General features: G+C 39.6%; 1 protein-coding gene across 1 annotated transcript in view; it reads left to right on the top strand.

The window, feature by feature from the left end:
* The window catches only part of EEA1 (early endosome antigen 1), a 73,752-nt gene that overhangs the window by 16,913 nt on the left and 35,034 nt on the right, over positions 1-21,805 (top strand). Inside the window, exons 3-10 of the mRNA XM_059816592.1 lie at positions 6,011-6,138; positions 10,308-10,362; positions 10,498-10,563; positions 11,406-11,445; positions 12,286-12,393; positions 12,480-12,601; positions 15,646-15,801; positions 20,649-20,765. Of these exons, the coding sequence (XP_059672575.1) occupies positions 6,011-6,138; positions 10,308-10,362; positions 10,498-10,563; positions 11,406-11,445; positions 12,286-12,393; positions 12,480-12,601; positions 15,646-15,801; positions 20,649-20,765 (792 nt within the window). The remainder of the gene's footprint in view (positions 1-6,010; positions 6,139-10,307; positions 10,363-10,497; positions 10,564-11,405; positions 11,446-12,285; positions 12,394-12,479; positions 12,602-15,645; positions 15,802-20,648; positions 20,766-21,805) is intronic.

Genomic DNA, 21,805 nt, shown 5'->3' with positions numbered 1-21,805 from the left:
TGTGGGGTTTGGTTTTTTGGTGTGGTGGTTTTTTTTTTTTGTGTTCACCACAGTACTTAAATATTTTCCAAGAAGAGTGTTTGTGGAATAAAATTGACTTCTTAGTGGAAAACAGCAAAGTTCCTTGGTTCTTTAAGCTTGACTCATCACATAAGAGCTGGGATAAAAAATCAAGATGTTGCAGAAGCTCTGTTTATATTAGCAAACAGGGCTCTGTGTGTGCTATTTGTGCTATATGGCTCTCTACCACATACAGCTGTAGATCAGCAGCAATCATAGTAGCCAAAATGGGACCACTTGTTCAGTTCTGTGCAATATTAAAATGGGATTGAAGAATAGACTAGGTAGTCATCACATATTTCAAGAAAATGCTAAGGAAGCTGGGTAGCTATGGCTGTGACTGTCAAACTTAAATAGGGTTCCTTTTTTCTTGGACTCCAACTAGATAAGCAAATCTGAATTCCATCTTGTAAAAACTGTTTTGCCCATGGGACTGTCCTTCAAGAAGTGTCATCTTCTTTCTGCCAGATAACTCCAGTTTTAATTTGTGAAAAAGGAGCTTCAAATAAAGTAAGCTGTACTTTTACTCATTAATTACTTAAGACAAGATTTCACATGAGCTCTACAAAGACCATTTCATTAAAGCTCTGGGGAAAAAGAGCAGTTGGCAGATGAAGACAGATTTAATGCATGTGTAGGTAGGTGTCTCAAGCTCCAGTTATCAATGATGGCGCCCAGGAGCTGTCATGCTGACCCTACCTATGGTATACACATTTGTTGGGTCAGCTTACCAGTTTCTTCCTCTGTTAACTGTGTTGAATAGCTCTCCATTGGTAGTCATTAGGGAGTAGACACCTACATGTAAATGTTTGGTTACTTTTTAAACCTCAAGCGGGAGCCTTCAGCCTGTTGAGGCAATGTCTTTGAAGATTTTCAATTTTCTTTGCTAGTGAGTAAGGAAAATACTTCTTTTCAAAATGTCTTGCCACACTACACAACTTCATTAGATCAGGTTTGTGCAGAATGGTGAGGAAAAACCATTACAAGTATGACAATATTCTAAGAAATGTTCAGAAATATATTTTTATACCACTACCCTACTCCCTTCCAGTCCTACAGAGTAATACAAGGAGAAGCCAGAGAAACAGAATCCATTCAGTCCTATACATTAATTTTTCTGTTATGCAAACTATTTCTAAATCAGTTTTAAAACAGCCTGAGGATTAGGAGGGCTCTACGGTAGCCTCCAGTCAGCCTGGTTGTGTGCTGTGGGCCTTTGGGTCCGTGCCCCTGCTCTCGTTGGGCAGTGTGTTTCGATGTGGGAGGCCAAAGTTCTTCCAACAGTTAATAGCCCTGTAAATTATATTGGTACAATAAAAATAAATACAGTAGTTCTTGCAGCAAGAGTTTCCTTCCACTGTTGCTTTTAGCATGGTGGCTTACTTCCCAAAGAATACTGTATTAATGATTCGTATGAATATTAATGTTACCCAAAAGGAATCATTTACCTTGTATGCCTTTTAGCAGAGAGAGCACTGAGAAGCTTAACTTTATCAGGCCTGAAAGTAAATCTTAATTATTAGAGGGGACAAATAGCTACAAACGTTCTCTACAGGCTTATTCATAAGTCTGTCTTAAGAAATGCAAGTAAAGAAGCCTCTGGTGCTTCCATGGAGTCCAAGATCTTTGGTGAAATTTGGCGTTATAACTCAAACTCAGGCAAGACACTTTCCTGCAAAACTTCTATGTAGCAATTTCTGTTCTGCTCCAAGTGAAACCGGTATGTTTTGGAGTTTTTGCACCAAGGAGGGCCTGTCCCACCGTGAACAGCGTGGTGCTGTGGAGGTGCTGGGTGCTAGGCATGGCTCACAGGTGTCTACCTGAAAAAGAAACATTTCCCTTGGGATCAGAAAATTGGGATTTGAAGTTTAGCACCTCTCTCATTCTCATTCGAATGCCTTGACCGCTGGGCTAAGGGCTATTTTGAGCTGTAGATCATGTGCTGACTCCTAGTGGCTTGTTTTTGCATGTATATGGGGTTTTGGTTTGGACTTTTCTTTTTTACTGTTCTTGCTCTGTCTTGCTTCAGCAATTCTGTGGTGATCTTAAGAACTCTTTCCTGATAAACACTTGTGCATGTGGTGGTTGTGGTTTTATTTTTATTTTCCGTTAACTGACAGGTGTCTGCAAAAAGCTTTGGATTCAATAAATTGTCATTTCCTAGTGGAAAGAGTCTGTATCTATAAAAACAAAACCCAACTAATCATCCTTGAACTTCTTTTGGGCTCTTTTGTCCCTGTGTAAAGCGAAAGATAAAGCCCAATTAGAAACATTGATTAGGGACTTAGGACTTACGGTGCAGCGCTGCAGGGGCTGTAAGTGATGTCTTCGCTTTTATTAAACGAAGAATATGAATTGCCTTTCACTTCTCTGTAGCAGTGCAGAGTAACTCCTAAATGCATTTTAAAATGAAACCTACCAAGTGTCTGGCAAATACAGCCTTTTGAAAAGTATATTTTGCATGTTTTATATGGTAGCTTCCTTCTTCTAATGAAGAACATTGCTCTCATACTTACTGCTTCTGTAAAGGAGTCTGTTGGTTAAGGGAGCCAAGTGCAGACTTACTGGCAAGGACACCTCAGCTCCCTCAAGTTGCGGTGACCAGTGTTACATCTCATGGTTGTAACTGCCCAATCTCCTCTTTATCCAGGGCAGGCATGGTCCCGATACAGGAATATCTTGCACTTGATATAAATTCCTGCAAACTAACAAAAATGCTTACAAGATCTAAGCATCTCAGATCATCAGGTTTCTTCCCCTTTTCCTTCTTCTCACACATTTGTCTTTAGATTAGTAAAATACACTTTTGCATATATTTTCAAAATTCATCTCAAGATAATGCTCAGAGAGAGGTATTTTTATGACTGTATTTAAAATTTTTTTTTTTAAAGGAAATAAAGCAAGAGCCCCACCACCCCAAGTCCCTGAACAAGATTGTCACCTGGGGCTAATAGTTGCAGGCCCAGGAAACCTTTGCACTTCTGTCTGTTACTGTCTGGTACCCAGGAAGGTCCTGATGATTCTGATTTTCTTACTGTAAGGAGAACTGAATTAATGCTGCTGACATCAGACTGAATATTATCAGCCTGCAAAACACAGCCGGGTCCTGGGTTTGTGCAGTTTAGGGCTCTGATGTGTGAGTGGTGGTGCCTGCAGCTGCAGGAGCCGGTGTTCCTGCCCACCCCAGCTCTGCATAGGAAGGATGACATTTTCCCTGGCGAGGATGCCCAGTTGCAGAAGGGTGACATCTTACTCTGTTAGAGCTTGTGCGTCAGACCTCTAGGAAACATTGCATTAGAGTAAGGGTGTGTGTGAGAGCTGTACCCCAGCGCTGACTCCAACAATGCTAGGTCCCTCAAAAGCGAGGCCTGCCATGGTCATGGCAGTGCTGGTGGAGAGGCTGGGGCTGGTGGGTGATGCACTTTTTACCCCTGCCCATGTGAGAAGAAGGTGGTTTCTACCGTAAAGAGGAGGTTTTGTCCATGTTTCCCCCCTCTGCCAGTGACAGCACACTTGCCTCCCCAGAGCTCCTGTCCACCCCGTGGACTCTCAACCACAGCACATTCCCTTGGCTCAGCAGCTCTCCTCTGCCTCTGGCCCCTCGTCCTTGCAGCTGCTGCCTTCAGATCTGCCTGCCTGCCTGGGAAAACTTGGGCTGGCTTTGTCTAATAATTGAGACAAATGATTGATTGCTGTCCCCTCAGGCTAATTGCACATATAATCTATTCTTTCCTCTTCTCCAGGACTTCTAGTTCCACAGAATAAAACCCAACCACAAAAAAACCCACAAAAAAAACAAGCAAAGAAACAGACTTTGCTGTTTAAATGGAAAGAAAGAAAGAAAGGGCAAAAAGTAGGAGAGGCCAGAGTGATTTTCTACACTCATTCTTTCCAGATGCACTTACTGGTGCTAGGAGGAACATTTGCTTTTCTCTGTGAACAGCAGACTTTCCCATCACTGGGAAACTAAACTAAACATTGAGAACCACTTGGCAGCATTTCATCCCAAAAGGATGCTGTTGTAGCATCACTGTATGAGACTGACTGCTTTCACCTACTAGGAAAAATAAATCCCTTGCTTTTTGACCCCTCCCATAGTACATTGCCATTACTATTTGCCAGGAATCTCCCTCTGGTTCTTTTGCTCAGAGTGACTGTTACTGCCATCATATAATTATATGCTAATTGTACAAGAGAAACATCATTGGGAACCTAGTACTTTAACCAATTTTCTGTACCCATTTCACGTATACATCCATATGAGTTAACTTGGTTTAATCTGGAGTGAAACTGTGCTGATCAATTCTGGAAATAAATAAATGGTTGTTAAGGGTAAGTGCCTGTTGTCTGCTTAGAAAGGAGTATACTGTTTTTTTTGATCTAGTTGTTCCAAAATTAGTCTTCAGTATGATATGTGGTAGGTTTGACAAGCAACTGTATTTGGTTATTTATTTCTGAAACACTGAACAAGTAATAGCAGTTATGAAGTCCCTATTCAGTGGTCTGGAGCTCCGGCCATGCTTGAGTGGCTGAATGTGATGGTTCTTCTGGGTTAAATCCATGGAAGTGTTTGGTTGTTCAATTCTTAGTGAGTAGTGAAACAGAATACTATGAATGTCAAGTTAGAAAATGAGTGCTATTGTGCTTATCAACATACACATTCAGTATGTTAATTTTGTGCTACTATTTTAAGTTTTGTGGCTTGTCTTGTAACATCCAAAGGCAAAGTTAAGAGAAGAAAAGGAGTATCAAATCTCTTCATATGTAATTCAGAAATCGTACGGGAGCATATGTTGTGTGAAGTGTGATAATCCCACAGGGGTACTCTCATCTTGGATACTGGAGAGCCTTGGTTTAGCGTTGGAGCGCACTACAGTTTGTATTGGCATAAGGGACTTAAGGGTAACATATAAATAAGCAAAGGTGTATTTGAAATGAATTTAAGAAACGGGGCCTTAATCTCATTTACACGAGGTGCTCTCTGCACAACTTGGAATTACAGGGAGCCTTTACTGTCAGAATAAATTGTTTCCTCTGACTCTGAAATGTCTCTGTTTTGCCACTGTGGTGTGTATGGGCTGTAGCGTAAATGGGAATTGGGCTCGGAGTTGGCATGATAAACAAATGAGTGAAGAACCGATACGAATCCAGCACTTAAAAGCAGGTGTAATAGGTTGCTAGATAAAATGAGGCAGATGGTACTTCTGATAAATGGCTGTTTGGACACTCCACAAATGTTTAGAGGTACATAGTATTTACTGTTTCCATTTGTCTGTGGGCTAATGGGTAGAATGAGGGCATTGCTCTGCTAAATTTTCACTCTTGTAAGCTTGCAGTAAATATGCTGGAATGAAAATGGATGATTTCTGATTCTTTAGGCTGTAGAGATCTGATTTGCTTGAGGTAGTATTTATCTGAATTGCATTTAATAATTAAATTATATGCAAGGTAAAAAGTGGTTCTTAATCTTCTGGCCCGTATTAAAATCGGTAGCCTAAATATGGTGGTAGTAGGTGTATGAATAGCTGTGCTTTAGAGTGGGTTTTTGTATCTTTTGTATCTATTTTTTAAGACCAAACTCCAAACCCTACTTCCTCTTTGGAAGAAGAATCTGATTTTATGAAAAGTTGTATGGAATATTTTTTTCTTGGGGTGGAAGAAATAGCAGAACAATCCTTCTGAAATGACTTCTTATTTTTCTAAATGAAGGTTTTGTTGATAGTATATAATGCTGTTGGGGAAAAACCCCACTGAATAATGGAATATGACTTTTGTAGGCATTTTATAACTTTTTAATTGCCAAAACTGTTATCAGAGCATGAAATAATTAGTATGAATCTTAACAATTGTATTTGCTACCTTTTAGATGGGCAAACAAAATTTAGAATTCTGTGTAAAAATAAAAAAAAAGATTTACTTCTCACTTTTTTTTTTTTCCTTTTTATAATAGGGCTTTATTTGTCCCCTCTGTATGAAGTCTCATGGATCAGCTGAGGAGCTGTTCAAGCACTATGAAGCAGTGCATAATTCTGGCATTGATTCAACTCATGGAGGGGAAGGTCATCTGTCACCGGAAAGGTGCAACAGTACTCATTTGTGCATGTGCTTTTGTGTTGGTGTTGAGGTGCTTCTAATTACACTGAAGGCTGTATTAATTTGAACACTTAATTATGTATTTAAGTATTTAAATGTTCATGCCCCATTTCCAACTACAATTAAAAAGCAGCTTGGAACTTACATTGGCTGATATTGATCTGACAATAAATGAAAATCAGATACACATGTTTATATTGTTAATTAAATTACCTGTTTCTCATGCAGCCGACAATGCAATATTACACACTGGAATGATTTTTAGGAGTGTGGTAGAAAAAATACAGGTTCCTCCTAATTTCCGGCATAGAGCTGAAATGTCATCTTTTGAGGGTGGGGAAGGACAACCCTGAAGATAGAGAAGAAACCTGATTTTGTCCCTGGATTGTTAGTGTACTTAGTGGGTAATTGTAACATAACTATTTGCTTAAATAGGTTCCCATATTACCTAGTTATTTGCAAATCTGAGAAGTTTCTGTTTGTGTCACTAATTCTCCTTCTGTGTTCCAGAAACTCCATGCTGATCTTTAGAAATCTTCTCTAATTTATTTTATTTAATTGTTTGGTCAAAACTGTATTGTTAAATATATTCCTAGGAAACATATCAGGTTGTTTTATTTTTGAGAGCAGCGGTATGTAGCAGGAACTGATAATGTGAAACTTTCTCTAGAAAAGTTTAACTTGAGTAGTCTGCCTGTGTAGCAGTAATCACTCATGGTGGCTTGGGGAGCTTTTTCTTAGGGGAAAAATTTATATAGGTTTCCTTTTGCTTCCTGCTAGTTCCTTTTCTGTTCAGTGTTTATTTTGGACTGTTATAAATGACAGTTCATGCTGCTGTTTTGTCATACTCCCCCAAACTCTCTTGGTTTGTGCACAGCAGTGTCAGAGTGAGCAGCTGCCTGTGGCCTTCTCCAGCAAACAGAGGTACACACCGCACAACCCCGCGGGTGGTCACCTGCTAACGGAGCTGGCTTCTGCTGATGCTGGGAAGTAAATGGTTCAAATGTTTTGTCACTAGTAGAACTGTGACCCAAAATGATAAATAATTACATTGAAAGAAATACATGTGTTTATGTAACTAACTCAAGAGAGGGTGGCTCTTTGGTGAGAAAAGAGTGGAAGGTAATATATTTCAGTTGTCATCAGAATGAAGATCCGTATCTCCCCAGTATTGTGCAGAGCTGGCAAGCCAGTAAGAGCCAGCATTAGCAGAGGTCATGTCTTCATGCATGGATGGGGCCTTCCTTGTGGGTAGCTGCCTTCTCTCCCAGCTGCTGCAAGAAAAGAAACCAAAATTAGGGCTTTATATAGGAGAAAGTGGTAGGGTACTAGTGGAGTTATATTGGGTTTCCTATATGCACATTTATTCAAGAATGAGTATTTCTTCTCTGTCTGATGAAAGCTTTTTCAGAGTGATATAACTTAGACCTGAAATGGTACTTTTAGTAGAATAATAGCATTCACATGGGGGAATTATTGGTCATAACTGTATTGTTTATATAGTTTATGAAAGATTTATTTTTATGCCTGCAAGTTTCCAATGTCAACCAGATGTTGTCTGGTGAAGTTTGTTTATTTTTTTCCTGGCTCTTGACAATTTAAGGACAAGTGGTTTTGTTTTCTCTCATATAATTGAAAAAGCGGACAAGGTCAGGGAGTTTGGATGGAGTGAAGGGAGTCTGGTGAGAGTTGTTGTGTAACACATGAGCTATTTCTTCGTATTAGTGTGTCATTCTTTAATGTTTCTCAGTTGCATGCTTGCTGGAGAAAACTCTCATTCAACATAAATATGTTTTTCCAAGACTTGGAATACCGCATTAAAGAAATATTGCAGCCTGCAGCAGGGAGCTCTGTTAGCGGCCTATGAATGAAGCTTACATGTAATTCATAGGACAAAGGTTAGGAGGTGAAGTTCCTTATCTAGTCAATGGAGAAAGCTAAGTACTATGAATTACATTGGTCCTCTTCCCCCCACCCTCCCAATAAACTACCATAATTAAGTGCCAAGAGTAAGTTGTGTAACTCTCCCCAGTGTGATCTATCAAGGCCATTGGTACTCGGTGCTAGGATGGAAGCACCGGCATTACATGTGGGGAATGGAGTGGAGCATAAGGAAAAGGTAGTAAGGATTTGCTAGATGGTGAGGCTGAGGAGATGTGCTGAGAGGAGTGAAGGGATTGTAACAGCCCTAGCAGAAAGGGAGATTTGGTGAGGATTTGGACGGTGGTAAGAAAAACAAAGTTACAGTGTCCAGAATGATCCTTTACACCTTTTTTTCCCCAGGAGAGGCAGGATCTGCCATGAAGCAACATGAGACAAAACCATCATCTGGCAGGATTAAAATCCGTGTACTTGCTTGGTACTCTGCTATATTACTGAGGAAGGGTTTCTTTCTCATCCATATCTCTATGATCACACACTGCTGCTCAGTCTCCCCCACCTGAAAAATCACTGCTGAAATTCAGAACCGGGATGATGCTGTGACGTTTGTGTTCAGATCTGAACCTTCTCTAATTTCAGGAGTGTTCAGACTCAAGATTCTCATTTATACCATTTTCCACTGGTCAGTTGAACTGAATTTAGGTTTCATCTTAAAACTGTCAAGCAAAACTATGTTGGGAGTATCAAGGCAACTACTCTATAAGGGTCCTGACACTGCAAACTCTCTCTCTTCCCTTTCTCCTCCCCTCCTCTGTCTCCTCTACTACAGACTTTTTTTATACAGCTCAAAACTTTTTATCTGCTACAAAGACCAGGACATGTTATATGCTTTAATATGCAGATCTGGTATGTGTTCAGGCCCAACTTCAATATAGTTAATTGTTTCACCTGCCTGAGATTTCACTTATAATCTTAGGTGTGAATATTAGCTTATTTACTTACTCATACTGGTGAGAAAGCTACTCCCTCTTCTCCACCCACAACCAATTTATGAGTTTTGGATTACAGCTACACCTGTCTCAGTACTAAGTTGTATTTGCAAACCTCCAGTGAATGTCTCACACAGGCGGAGTAATGTGTAAATAGGAGAAAATCTTCCTCTGAAAAAAATTAGCTTCCTAATATCCCATGTTTGTTTTGCCATTAAAATTGGTCCACTTTGGAGTTCTTGCTTCACTGTTTCAAATGTGTGTGTTTCACTTGCTTCTTGATGACCCTGACCTCATGTTAATATGCCAATGTAGGTTGAATCTATTCCTTCCCAGTTTAGCTAAAGAATAGCTTGCTTTGGTGTTTTTTTTTCTCGTAAGTATGAGATAATTTAAAAGAACATCTTTGGAGGTGGGGAGAATGCAGCACAGCAGCAATAAAATTGTGTGGTATAAAACTGAGAGAATTTGTTGGCATTGGCACCCCTGCACATATATTCTGTGTACTCCTCAGTGTTGCCTCTGTACAAACAATAAAAAAGGGTATGTTTGCATTAATACATTTAGAATGGCTGTATCTCAGTAATGCAGCGTTACCCTTGTATGTATAGTTGTGCAGTTCTGTAAGGAGACCTGTGGTTTAGAAGCGTGCTGTCTAAATCAGTTAGTGACAATTTTAGCCTTGAATCTTGCATGGCTGGAGGCTTGAGCATGAAATTTGAGAATTTAAAATTCCAAGGCTTTAAAACATTTAGACCATTAAGTGAGTGTGTCTGTGGGGCATACCGAATTGCTGTGTGGATGAAAAATTATGTAACTGCGTATTTCAAAAGGAGTAAGATACTGTGCTGTCTCTCAGCAGTGTTCCTTTACATGATACGGAAAGTGAAGGAGAATAGACCTGTCCTTTTCATAAAAAGGCATGCAAAACAGTTAAATGTCACAATGCACAGCTTTGCAATTCTGAACTCATGTAGTTGAGCTGATGGACCGATTTAGATTTACATTCTGTTTTCATGAGACTTTTTGCATATCTATTTCTTTGCTTATCCAATTAATATGTTTAGCATTTTTCAAGTGATGTGCAAAGTGAACTAATAAGTATCTATTAATCCAGTTTGTTCCAAGTTTCAAAAAATATGGAAATAACTCTTTATAATTATGTAAGTTATGTAGTACATGGCCATCACTCCATTTATTTAACACACTTTATAACCTGTATGTAATTGACAAAATATAACCACTGCGTATTCATTTTCTCCACTCCATGGTATATTTATTCAGAGATGAAGTATCGCTGCTCCGACAAGAAGTCCAAGACTTGCAAGCTTCGCTGAAGGTTGGAAATGTATTTTACTTGCACTTGGTTCTTTGTTTCAAATTGCAAAGTGTTCCATTGTCTTAAGCAACCAAATTTACAGTTCTCTCTCCCCCATCTCCTTTTTGTTTTTGTTTTTGTTTTTTTCCCCCCTAGGAGGAGAGGTGGTATTCAGAAGAGCTGAAGAAAGAACTAGAGAAATTGCAGGGGCAGCGGCAGCAAGTAATTGCTTTAAAATACTTGAAGCAGGTTTATCATCAGCATTGACATTGAAGATTAATACCTTTTTTGTAAGGCACGTGGCCTGATTTAGTCAGTTCCGTAATTTGAATATTGACATGTTCTTGAAAAAAAAGCAGGTTATCTCTCCACAATGTAACTGTATATATAAATCTGAAGAACAAAGTCAGAGTAGATAATGATTCTTCCATACTACTCACTACAAGTTCAGTTCAGACTATTCCTTCTGGTGGGCTTATTCAGAACTCAGTTTATTAAAGAAAATAAATCGAATGTGGTGTTTCATCTGTTGCAAGAAAGGGCAATGGGGTCTTTTTTTGTAAGAACTTTTGGAGAACAGTAGTGTGATTTCACAGATGTGTCCAGATGAACTGAACAAACAAAGCAAGGCAAATTGTGGTGTGTTGTGCCCTAAGGAAGTTCTCACTTCTTTTATTACTATGAGCTACTTAGATACTGGATTGTTACAAACCTCAGAAATTGGTTTTGGACAGAATACCTTCTCAGAATATATTTAATGACGTCTGTAACCTCTGGTTTTAGGGCAGATTTCAATATTGAGGAAAGGGAGGGGGAGGGGATTGTTACTGGAGTCTTGCAAGTCTTGAAGCCTGATAGCGTAGTGATACATGAAATGGAAAATAGTCTTGGCCTTTTCCAGTCTTCCAGATATAACTGTTTGAAATCAGGTATTTTTCTATTGCTGTGCAGTATTTGAGCACGGAAGTCTGTATTTCCCTGTCTTTTCCGAAAATGGGATGAACTTTAGAAGTAGTAGTTTTTATTCCTACTGTCTAATGATGCATTTATTCTGTTTTCTTAAGGATTCGAAGCCTGATGGATTGACAACGGCTACATCTACAGGTGGCTAACATTTTAATACATTAATTTCTGCGCTGTTCTGGAATTTCTGAAATTTTTTTCAGTGTAGCTTTCAGGTTTATGAAAAACCATAAATTTGGTAAATTAAAGAGCTAGAAAGCTGGAATGGTACAATTACTGGGAAAAAAGTTCACTGTAGGTGCTTAAGATAGATAGCTCTTGATAGCTATAGTCTGGGGAAATGTTCCAGAGGGTCAGGGTTTGTAATTTCTAGAAGTGAGACAGGAATTCTCCTGACTTTGAAAGCAGTTCTCATGAGTAGTTTTGAACACGTTTTTAATAATTTCATATATCCAAGCATTCAGTACACATCTTCTGCTGAGAAAGACAGTGATTGTTGATATTTAAACTATAGCATTTGTCAGTGTTCGTTTTATTTAGTGTTTTTCTGTACTCATTGCTAGCAAAGAAAACAATGAATTTTTTTGTTTTTTTTGTTTTGCAGACCAATAATTTTTGCTGTTTTTGTCCATGAGGCATTAATGGAATAAAGTTTTCCTTATGTGTGCATAAAGTATCTGACTGATCATGATTAAGGAGCTTTTATTCACAGTTCAGCAGCATGTTGCAGTGATCTGAAGAGTTATTTGTGACCAGTGAAAAGCAATATGTATTTAATCCTGCAGAGTACTCAACTAGTGACAGGTTCCAGCATCATGCTTGTAGATACTTAACTTCAGTAAAGTTGTTCACTTTGCTAAGCTAATTGGATGTTAAGTGAATTTGGATTGCTTATTTATCTGCTGTGGTTCATTATGGGCAAGAGTAACTGTATCATCCTAGCTCTTCCAGAAAATAATACTGTTCTTTTTATGGAAATAGAGTCATTAGAACGGCAACTAGAAGAGATCCAAGTAGAAAATTTTAACATTAAGCAAATGAAAGACTTATTTGAGCAAAAAGCAGCACAACTGGCCACTGAAATTGTGGGTAGGTATATTGACATGAGGTCTGATTCTGTTCTCTACTTGTGCGACTTGTGCAAGTGATCATTTATTCAACTTCCTTCTTACTAGATCTTAAATCAAAGTATGATGAAGAAATCAGCCTTCGGGAAGGTGCAGAACAGAAAGTGACAAACCTGACACAAGAACTGCAGAAGGAGAGAAGTACAGTGGAAGACTTAAAGACAGAGCTGGTATTCACGTCACAGTAATGTTTTTGTTATTTTCATGTCAAGGGAGGGATATACTTAAATGCTTGCAAATGCAGTTTTAAAGCAGTCAAACTCTGTTGAACTTGAAGACATCTGCTTGTGGGCTGAAAAAGTTCAGAACACTATCTGATTCACTGACCTAAATTTTCAGTGTTTTTCCAGTGAGGAAACATATGTTGTTTCTGACATATATTAAAATTTACCCTACATTATATTACAGTCTGCTTGTTGGATGCTCTACCTTTCAGCAATTTTGCAGAGTATTACATGTATAGATATGCTGTGCAGGCCTGTACTTGGAGCATGCCATTGCTGACTTCCACAGCTGTCTTTAGATCACCCTTTTTCCATGAAGTATTATGCTCTGACTGTCCCTCGCCAGCTGCATTCATAAGAAGTGCTCAGAGAGGTGTTTTGTGACACGGTGGCTGAAAGGCTGGCAGCTGTCATCACCATGCCTATGTTAATGTTGTCCCTCTTGCGCTTGGCTGATAATACCAATGTGTGTGTATTCCAGGATTTTGGCTCCTGGTGACTTTTATATACAGCCGTGGCTCCAGGGAGCAAGCCCAGTGACTCAGCAGTCGTGCTGCTTCTAAAGCAGTAGTGAAGGGGACTTCCTAGTTTCTCCCACTCAACCACTGCTTAGACTCTGGAGGAAAGTAGGACTTGTTTATCCCACTTCTTCCCTCGTTGGCTGCCCTGAAGGGCTCATGAGTCCCTCTTGGCCCTGCCTGGGGCCTATCCATTCCTCTCTATCTAACTACAGGCTTGTCAGTCTGACCTTGGTGCCAGGGAAGACCGTGGAGCAGATCATCTTGCGTGCCATCACGCGGCACATACAGAACAACCAGGCGATCAGGCCCAGTCAGCATTGGTTTATGAAAGACAGGTCCTTTTTGACTAACCTGATCTCCTTCTATGACAAGGTGACCTGCTTAGCGGACGAGGAAAAGGCTGTGGATATAGTCTACCTAGACTTCAGTAAAGCCTTTGACACCATTTCCCACAGCATTGTCCTGGATAAACGGGCTGCTCATGGCTTGGATGAGCGTGCTCTTCACTGGGTAAAAAACTGGCTGGATGGCCGGTCCCAAAGGGTTGTGGTGAATGGACTTAAATCCAGTTGGTGGTGTTCCCCAGGGCTCAGTGTTGGGGCCAGTTTTGTTCCATATCTTTATCAATGATTGGGATGAGGGGATCGAGTGCACCCTCAGTAAGTTTACAGATGACACCAAGTTGGGCGGGAGTGTTGATCTGCTTGAGGGTAGGAAGGTTCTTCAGAGGGATCTGGACAGGGTGGATCGATGGGCCCAGGCCAATTGTATGAGGTTCAACAAGGCCAAGTGCTGAGTCCTACACTTGGGTCATAACAACCCCATGCAACGCTACAGGCTTGGGGACGAGTGGCTGGAAAGCTGCCCATTGGAAAAGGACCTGGGGGTGTTGATTGACAGCCGGCTGAAGATGAGCCAGCAGTGTGCCCAGGTAGCCAAGAAGGCCAACGGCATCCTGGCCTGTATCAGAAATAGTGTGGCCAGCAGGAGTAGGGAGGTGATCGTGCCCCTGTACTCGGCACTGGTGAGGCCGCACCTCAAATACTGTGTTCAGTTTTGGGCCCCTCACTACAAGAAGGACATTGAGGTGCTGGAGTGTGTCCAGAGAAGGGTGACGAAGCTGGTGAGGGGTCTGGAGCACAAGTCTTCTGAGGAGCGGCTGAGGGAACTGGGGTTGTTCAGTCTGGAGAAGAGGAGGCTGAGGGGAGACCTTATCGCTCTCTACAATTACCTGAAAGGGGGTTGCAGGGAGGTGGGTGTTGGTCTCTTCTCCCAAGTGACGAGGGACAGGACAAGAGGAAATGGCCTCAAGTTGTGTCAGGGGAGGTTTAGATTGGATATTAGGAAAAACTTCTTCACTGAAAGGGTTGTCATACATGGGAACAGGCTGCCCAGGGCGGTGGTGGAGTAACCATCCCTGGAGGTATTTAAAAGACTTGTGGATGAGGCACTTAGGGACATGGTTTAGTGGTGGACTTAGCAGTGTTAGGTTAATGGTTGAACTTGATGATCTTAAAGGTCTTTTCCAACCTAAAAGATTCTATGATTCTATGATCTGTTTAGTTGTTTCCTGTCTTCCTTTCTCCTTCTGCATTCTTACTGTTTTCCTGTACCTTTTCTCTTCTAGATGCCAGCACTTGCTTTTATCTGGTTTCTTCAGTGACCAGTATTGCCTTTCCCCTCCCTTTTCCCTCCATAGCTTTTCACTTTGAGGGACGTTATGGTACTTTAGATGTAATTACCAACAGATTTTACCTATGGGTCTGATAAGAGTCATGCCTGGTAGTTCCTTCAAGAGGTTTCCTTCAGCTGCCCTTTTCTTGTCTGTTCTCGTGGTTTTCAGAAATAGCCCTTGAAGACTGGGGCAGTATCATTATAAAAGTCTGTGTAGTATTGGATTGTTATGTGTGTCAGTCCCAAGAACGGCTTGTGAGTATTGCAGCAGTAAAGTATACACAGTAATCTCTTCTGTAGAGTAGTGGAGTCAATACAGCCTATTTCTCGGGTAATTGTGACTTCAGATAAATTTCTTGCATGGATTTCCTGTAACTTCAGTGTTTTCACCCAGGGAAGGTCTCCTTCCTGTACCTAGCCATGTACCTACATTAAAATGACAGAAATTTAATCTTTGAGACCTTATCCCATTTGTCAGATTTGGTTGAAATCAATCAACAAGTTCAAAGTGTCGTAGGCAAGAATTGACAACCAGCCATTAAATCCTGTTTCCTTTGGAAATGATATGTACTTTTCTGTGGGTTTGGGGGTTTTTGGTTTTGTTTTTGTTTTGGGTATTTTGGGATGTTTTTGGTGGCTTTTTTTTTCCTCTTTTTTTTTTTCCCCGCAGCTGTAATACTGTATATGTCACCTTGTCTATAAATTGATGATTTGAAAAATTTTTAAAGGTGACATTGTCACTGGAAGCATGTCTGCCAACAGTATGTTGCTCATTGCTACTCTTTTACTTTTCAGCTGCAGAGGCCAGGCGTGGAAGATGTGGCTGTCCTGAAAAAGGAGCTGGTCCAAGTTCAGACACTGATGGACAAAATGACATTGGAACGTGAGAGAGAATCTGAAAAGTTGAAAGACGAGTGCAAGCACTTGCAGGCAGAGCAGGCTAACTCAGAGGTAATAGTCATACCTAAAGATGTGTGTATTAGCTTTTCCATGATTTTCATATGAAAATGGAAGGTATGAATTCATCATAATGAAAAAACCTCTTTCTTAACTGAATCTTCTAACTTACCTAATGGATGTGTTTCTTCATTACAGTAAATTGTGCAATCCTGTCAATATCTACCCTCCAAAAGCCCCCATGCTTTTCATTGCAAAACCTTTCCCTGGCATAAAAAGTTATTACAAGAGCTCAGTAGCAGAGGAAAAAGCTACCTGGCAGAGCTGTGCTCTTTCTATTGGGAGAGAGAAATAGAGCAGTACCTGTGTGATTCAAAGACTTGTTTCCCTTACTGAGCTGGGTGGGTAAAAACAGTTGTTACTGAAAATGATGGTTTTGGTTAATATTTCAATTGATGTGTCTGAAAAAGGATGCTAGAGTATTAAAATATATGAAAAGAAATTATTAATACAAAGTAGATAATAATTTGAATATTCTTATAGGACATTTGATTCTTGAACTTAACACAAGATTTAAACATATCAATGGATATTATAAACAACAGGTTTTCATTTTTGTTTCTTCTAGTGTCTACTGTCAAATGGGAAGCTTTTTTACAACTATTATTTATTGTAACAATATTTTGTGTGTAAAGTACAAATCTGTTCTGCACAGATACCCCCACAATCCACTGTGTAATGGCCACCAAGTGTTGCCTGTTAGCCACTAGAGCAGAAAGTGAGTGCCAGGCCTCACCATGTCTTAAGGTCAAGGTGTCAGTCTGTCACCTGTAATCTGTTTCCAGGCAACAGCACTGTAGTTTTTCTCTCTTTGTTGTTGGAGTCTAAAGTAGAAAATAAAATCTATTGTTCTTGTGTTAGCCGCTTTTTTTTTTTATTTTTTTTCTCCTTTTTTCCTGGATTTGGATGTTTTAAATTCATCCCACTTCACTACACAGTAGACTTCACTGTCTACTTGAGTTGCAGAATATGCTGGTTTCTTCAGAAGTACTTTGTGAAGGCTTGCCTCTGCTTTGGCTGAGTAAGTGGAAGAAGCTTTAAATTGCTGATGGGAGATTTGAAAACATATAGAACTGATGATACCTCTGTGTTTAAGGAAGGAAAAGTAACTGCCTCTCCCACAGCAAATATTTGGTTTTCTTGGCTTTGGTTCCTCTGCTTTCCTGCCAGTGAGCACTTCCACTTCCATGCAAGATGGAGAAAAAGGGATATAACAGCTCTGACTTGCATCTTTAAGAGGGAACCTTACTCCTCAAACTGTCTTAGATCCCTCCTGGCTAAAGCCTGTTTGATGTTGTTTACCATGACAGCGAGGGAAATCTCTGACAGAGATAGTGGCAAGAAATCCTAATGAAAATACAGTATGACCAAAAAGGCTTTTGTCTAACATATAATTTATTCTACTGAGGAGTTGGTGAATCCATACCTGTGGAAGAATTCTCTTGCTGAGTGTTGTTGCCTCTCACTAGTGTGTTGGTTGGTATAGTTTTACTAATGGATGACTTGACAGTGTAACGATCTTCACTGAAGACTGTCAGCTGTGTTTAAGACGTTTTAATTTTGCCATCCCCCTTTTCTGTTGTCCCCCACCAATGCAGCAATGCCAGCAAAATTTGTCAACGCGGAGCTGTGGTCCCTAGTGAAGTGGGGTCCTTGCAGAATTACCCAGCTTACATGAGGGAATGCCTAGAGTTTCTGTAGGACTCCTAGTATCCTCTGTCCTGTTGAGATTTGTGGATGTGAAGGATTCCTGACATCTTGTTATTCTGGGGTTTCATGCGCCCTAGATTTCAGAACTGCAGTTTTAACTTTCTGTTTCTTCATTTGCACCGTAGAGCTTTAGAGATGTCCTGCCTGGCATTATTCTAAACTCCTTAGGGCTTTCCCTCCTGCCTCCCCTCGCAACAGATATGTTGAGCTCCAGGAATTGTGCAAGGGTGCGGTATTTTACTAAACATGAATCTACCATTGTTTTCAAGTTAAAATTACATATGCCAAGAGCTTCATCAAATGTGAAAAAAGGAATATCACAGTTGGAGTTATGAGTATAATGTGGTTATGTGGCCATGTAAGTTGCTGCATAATTGTAATTTGGTTTTAACTGTGAGATCCCGCAACTATGCTGCAGAATTTAAATTTCATTTCAAAGTACTGCCTCTGTACTCTTTTGTGGTTTTGGAGATTTAGTTTTCATGTGAAGATGAAATGGCATAGTGACATGGGTGTAACAAAAATCTTTCATCTTAAAACATTCTCACAGAAGCATGAATTGCTCCTGTTCCCCCAAATTAGGTATGTTTAAGTTACGGCATAACTAGCCATTTTAAAATGTAGCTTTAATGTGCAGCCTTTAACAGGAAAAAAGACAAATGAAGAAGGTTTTTTCAGTCTTCCTGGAAGTAATGGCAGGTGGGGGAGAAGGCTGCATGATGCCCCTAGCTGTTACTAGTCTTAGATGTATGGAAGGATTATAAAATACATTGCAGCAATTATAATAATATCAGATGTCTGTGTAGTATCATCAGTATGTAGGCTGAACCAGAGAAGACAGAGTTGCTGCGTGGCAGGACATGGTAAGCAGTGGCAGTCTGGTTCTTGTCAGAAGTGTTGCTGTCTTCTCTGCTTAATTCCAACATACGGGAACAAGAGCCCAAGATGTGTTCAAAATAAAAGCTTTTCTGTCGATGTAAAGTGACAGGTCAGACTTTTTTAAAAAATAAAAATTACTCAAAGTCATAGTGGTAAAAACTTCTCTTAAAAAAACCACAGTTGTGAAAAGTATTAGCCGTAAGAAAACAAGAAATGGAGGTCCTTCATTGGAAGTCCTTCATTCTGGCCATAAAAGTTTGGCAGTTTCATCTCAGCTTTGCTCTTCAAGACCACCTCAAGGGCTGAAAGAGTGAAGTGGTTCTTACACCATCCTTGGCTATTTTGCTGAGCTCAGTGAGGATACATTTATTAATACTGGTTTCCAAAGTGAAACTTCTTTAAAATAAGTTACATTTATGGCCTGGGTGAAGAGAATAACAAAGATCATCTTAAACCCTATATGAGCATCTTCAAATGCTGCAGGAGAGGGGAAACGTGTTCTGTATAGCTCTGCAATTGTCACCTAAATGTATTAATTGTTTTCTGTTCTTTTTTTGTTGGGTGTTACGCCTTATTTCAGAGTTGCACCTGCAACTCTGGTGTCTAGATCTCTTAGATGAATGTTCATTCTGAGCTACTCCTTCCATGTTTAGTTCTTCACTATAGTGACTCCTGCGTAGTAAACACATTATGAAGACAGCTGCACTGCTGTGGAGCTAAGCATTTCTGTGAATCTCTGCAGATTGGGATTTGTTTCAGTATCTGATATATCTTCATAAAATACAGGGTCTAGACTTGATTGTTGAGTGTCCACAGAATTAAACAAGATTAGTAGATTAAATTATGGGTAAATTTAACAAAGCAAGGACTGGGTTTTTTTTCCACTAAGCAAAGGCATTAAAAACAGTGAATATTTGAAAATAAATTTGAGGAAGTGTGTCTACTAACAGCTTTCGTGACTGCTTATTTCCATCTTTCATCCATCCATTCTATTTTGTCTGCTTTCTAATGGAGATGCTTAAATTTGAGGTAAATATTTTTGGAAAGCTTTTTATTCTTATAGTAGATTTCTGTTGTATCAAGATAATTTCAAAACGTTGTTAAACAGATGCATTCCTGTTTGCTTATTGGTTCATTAATCACACAGACACATCAGCCAGACAATATCAGGAATGAATATTCATCCATGATATATTTCCGTGTTAAGAATGAAATGTGGGACAGGCTTATTGAATTGTGAATAAGACAAATGTATCTTTATGCATATAAATTGCAGTTCTAGTTTGAAAGGCTGCAGTGTTGTCCTTTGCAAGCTTCTGCATGTTTTCTGCACAATATTCTCTCAGTAGTGAAATATCCATACTCTGTTTTCTGAGAACATCCTGGAATGTTTGTCTGCCAAAGATCCCAAGATGTGTTTTAGCTAACAGCTCCGTAACAAAACAGCCTTGTAAAGCACAGCATTACAGAAAGTCAGAATTAATAAATAGTATGTTTATTGCCTGCTACTTCTGTTCTACAGCTTTAGTTCATTCTTGAATTCAGTATTTACACCTTTGTGCTGAAATCTGTGGTTATGAGAACAAAAGGAAAGAAAACATCTTTAGAAAGGTCACCATTATATAGTGTATTCAAAGTGAGTGCATTCATACACAGCATGCTTTAGGGCAGCCATTGTTCCCTGTCTGAAGTACTTTTCTTACTTGCTTTCCTTACTGTATTCAAATACTGTACAGTCATTGATATATTCTGTTTCGTACCAATCCTGTTTAATAGGGTAGTATTGTTACTCTGATTATACTGACCTGCAGGGTTGATGCGTCCAAAAGTCACACACCAAGTTTGCATCAGATGTCGGACTCGCTTCTAGTGCCTTTTCCAGTACATTTCCCTTACCAGAGAGGCAAAGCCTTTGGCCATATGACTGCAATGACTTGGGAGGGTTTCACTTTGAGCTAGAACTGTGATAATGATTAATGCATAATCTGTTGTGATTTTCATCAGTTGTGGGCTCAACCTGGCATTTTCTATTGAACTGGGGCAAATTTATGTCTTCTCAGCTGGGAAATAATGCTCAGTGGTACTTCTGCAGCTGATGGTGCTCTGAGATGAGTTTGCAGGTGATTTTTTTTCTTAAGCTGTTTATTTGTATACAAGATGCTTTTTATTTTGCCACCAGACATCTTGCTTTTGTTTGGGTTATGAGTGCAAAGCTTAGTTTTAAGTGTGGATTTTTCTGTTTGTCTGTTCAGGCTACCATTAACCAATTAAGAGCTGAACTTGCCAAAGGACCTCAGGAGGTAGCTGTGTATGTTCAGGAGCTGCAAAAACTTCAAAGTTCAGTCAAAGAGCTAGAACAGAAAAAACAGGTGAGAATGCTGTTATTTCCTGTGCTTGTCAGTTCACATTAAAATGGAACCACATCACACATTGCCTTGGGAAGCGCTGAAGACCGTAACAAAACACTTCTTAATATTGCAGAAGTTGAGAATTCCTTTGCCATTTTGTTTAACATGAGGGATATCATAATGTACAAACAAACACTATGTTTTAACGATCATCAGTATGTTACAACTGAAATCCTCAGCGGTGTTATGTTTGCAGATTTCTAATTGCTGCAGTATATGTTACCTATCATTAAGCAGTATTGCCATCTCGTACATTAAAAGAAAAAAGCAGTACCCTTTGAAATATTACAATGTTTGCTTAAAAATCATAATTCACAAGACATTTTGAGCTCTCTTCATTGGTCTTACAGTTTCTTAGCTTTTAGATTGCATTCCTGTCATACTTTCTGGCCTTTTATCAGAGTCATGAATGGTAGAAAATTGAAATAAACTCCAGAAGCTTCTCAGCTTATAAGTATTCCTTGAGAGCTTTTATCAAAGCCCTTTGAGCTTGCTGTGTTTTGTATTTGCATTAAGAAAGCATGTGTTGTGGGGTAATAAGTGGAGGTAAGGGAGGAAAGGAGACAAGGAGAAAGATGCATGCTGCTTTTTCTTGCGTGTATATGTAACACTGTATATGAATTGTACACATTACGTACGTGTATTTACCAGAAACCTTGTCAATCTTGGAAGATAGGAAAGGACAGAGACCAAACTGTGTGTATTTAATGCAATCGAATATTAAAGCAGCATTTGCAAAGAATATAAGAAGGTGCAATTAAAATTTGGTAAATTAAACTTGCCTTTAGTAGGATGACTCTTGGTTTGGCTCATTAAATCGGGTGCAGAACTGAGATGGTGAGAATTGTCATGCTGTACTTTTCCACAGACCAACAATACTGAATCAAGCTTTTTGCAGAATTATTACTATACAGTATAGAGCCCTTGCCTGAATATATTGCTATTCCATTAACAACATGGAGTTAAACAGATTGATGCATAAGATAACCGTACTTTAAGAG

The sequence above is a fragment of the Gavia stellata genome, chromosome 4 (assembly GCF_030936135.1).
Source record: "Gavia stellata isolate bGavSte3 chromosome 4, bGavSte3.hap2, whole genome shotgun sequence".
NCBI classification, from domain to species: Eukaryota; Metazoa; Chordata; class Aves; order Gaviiformes; family Gaviidae; genus Gavia; species Gavia stellata.
This window is presented reverse-complemented; position numbering and strand designations above follow the sequence as displayed.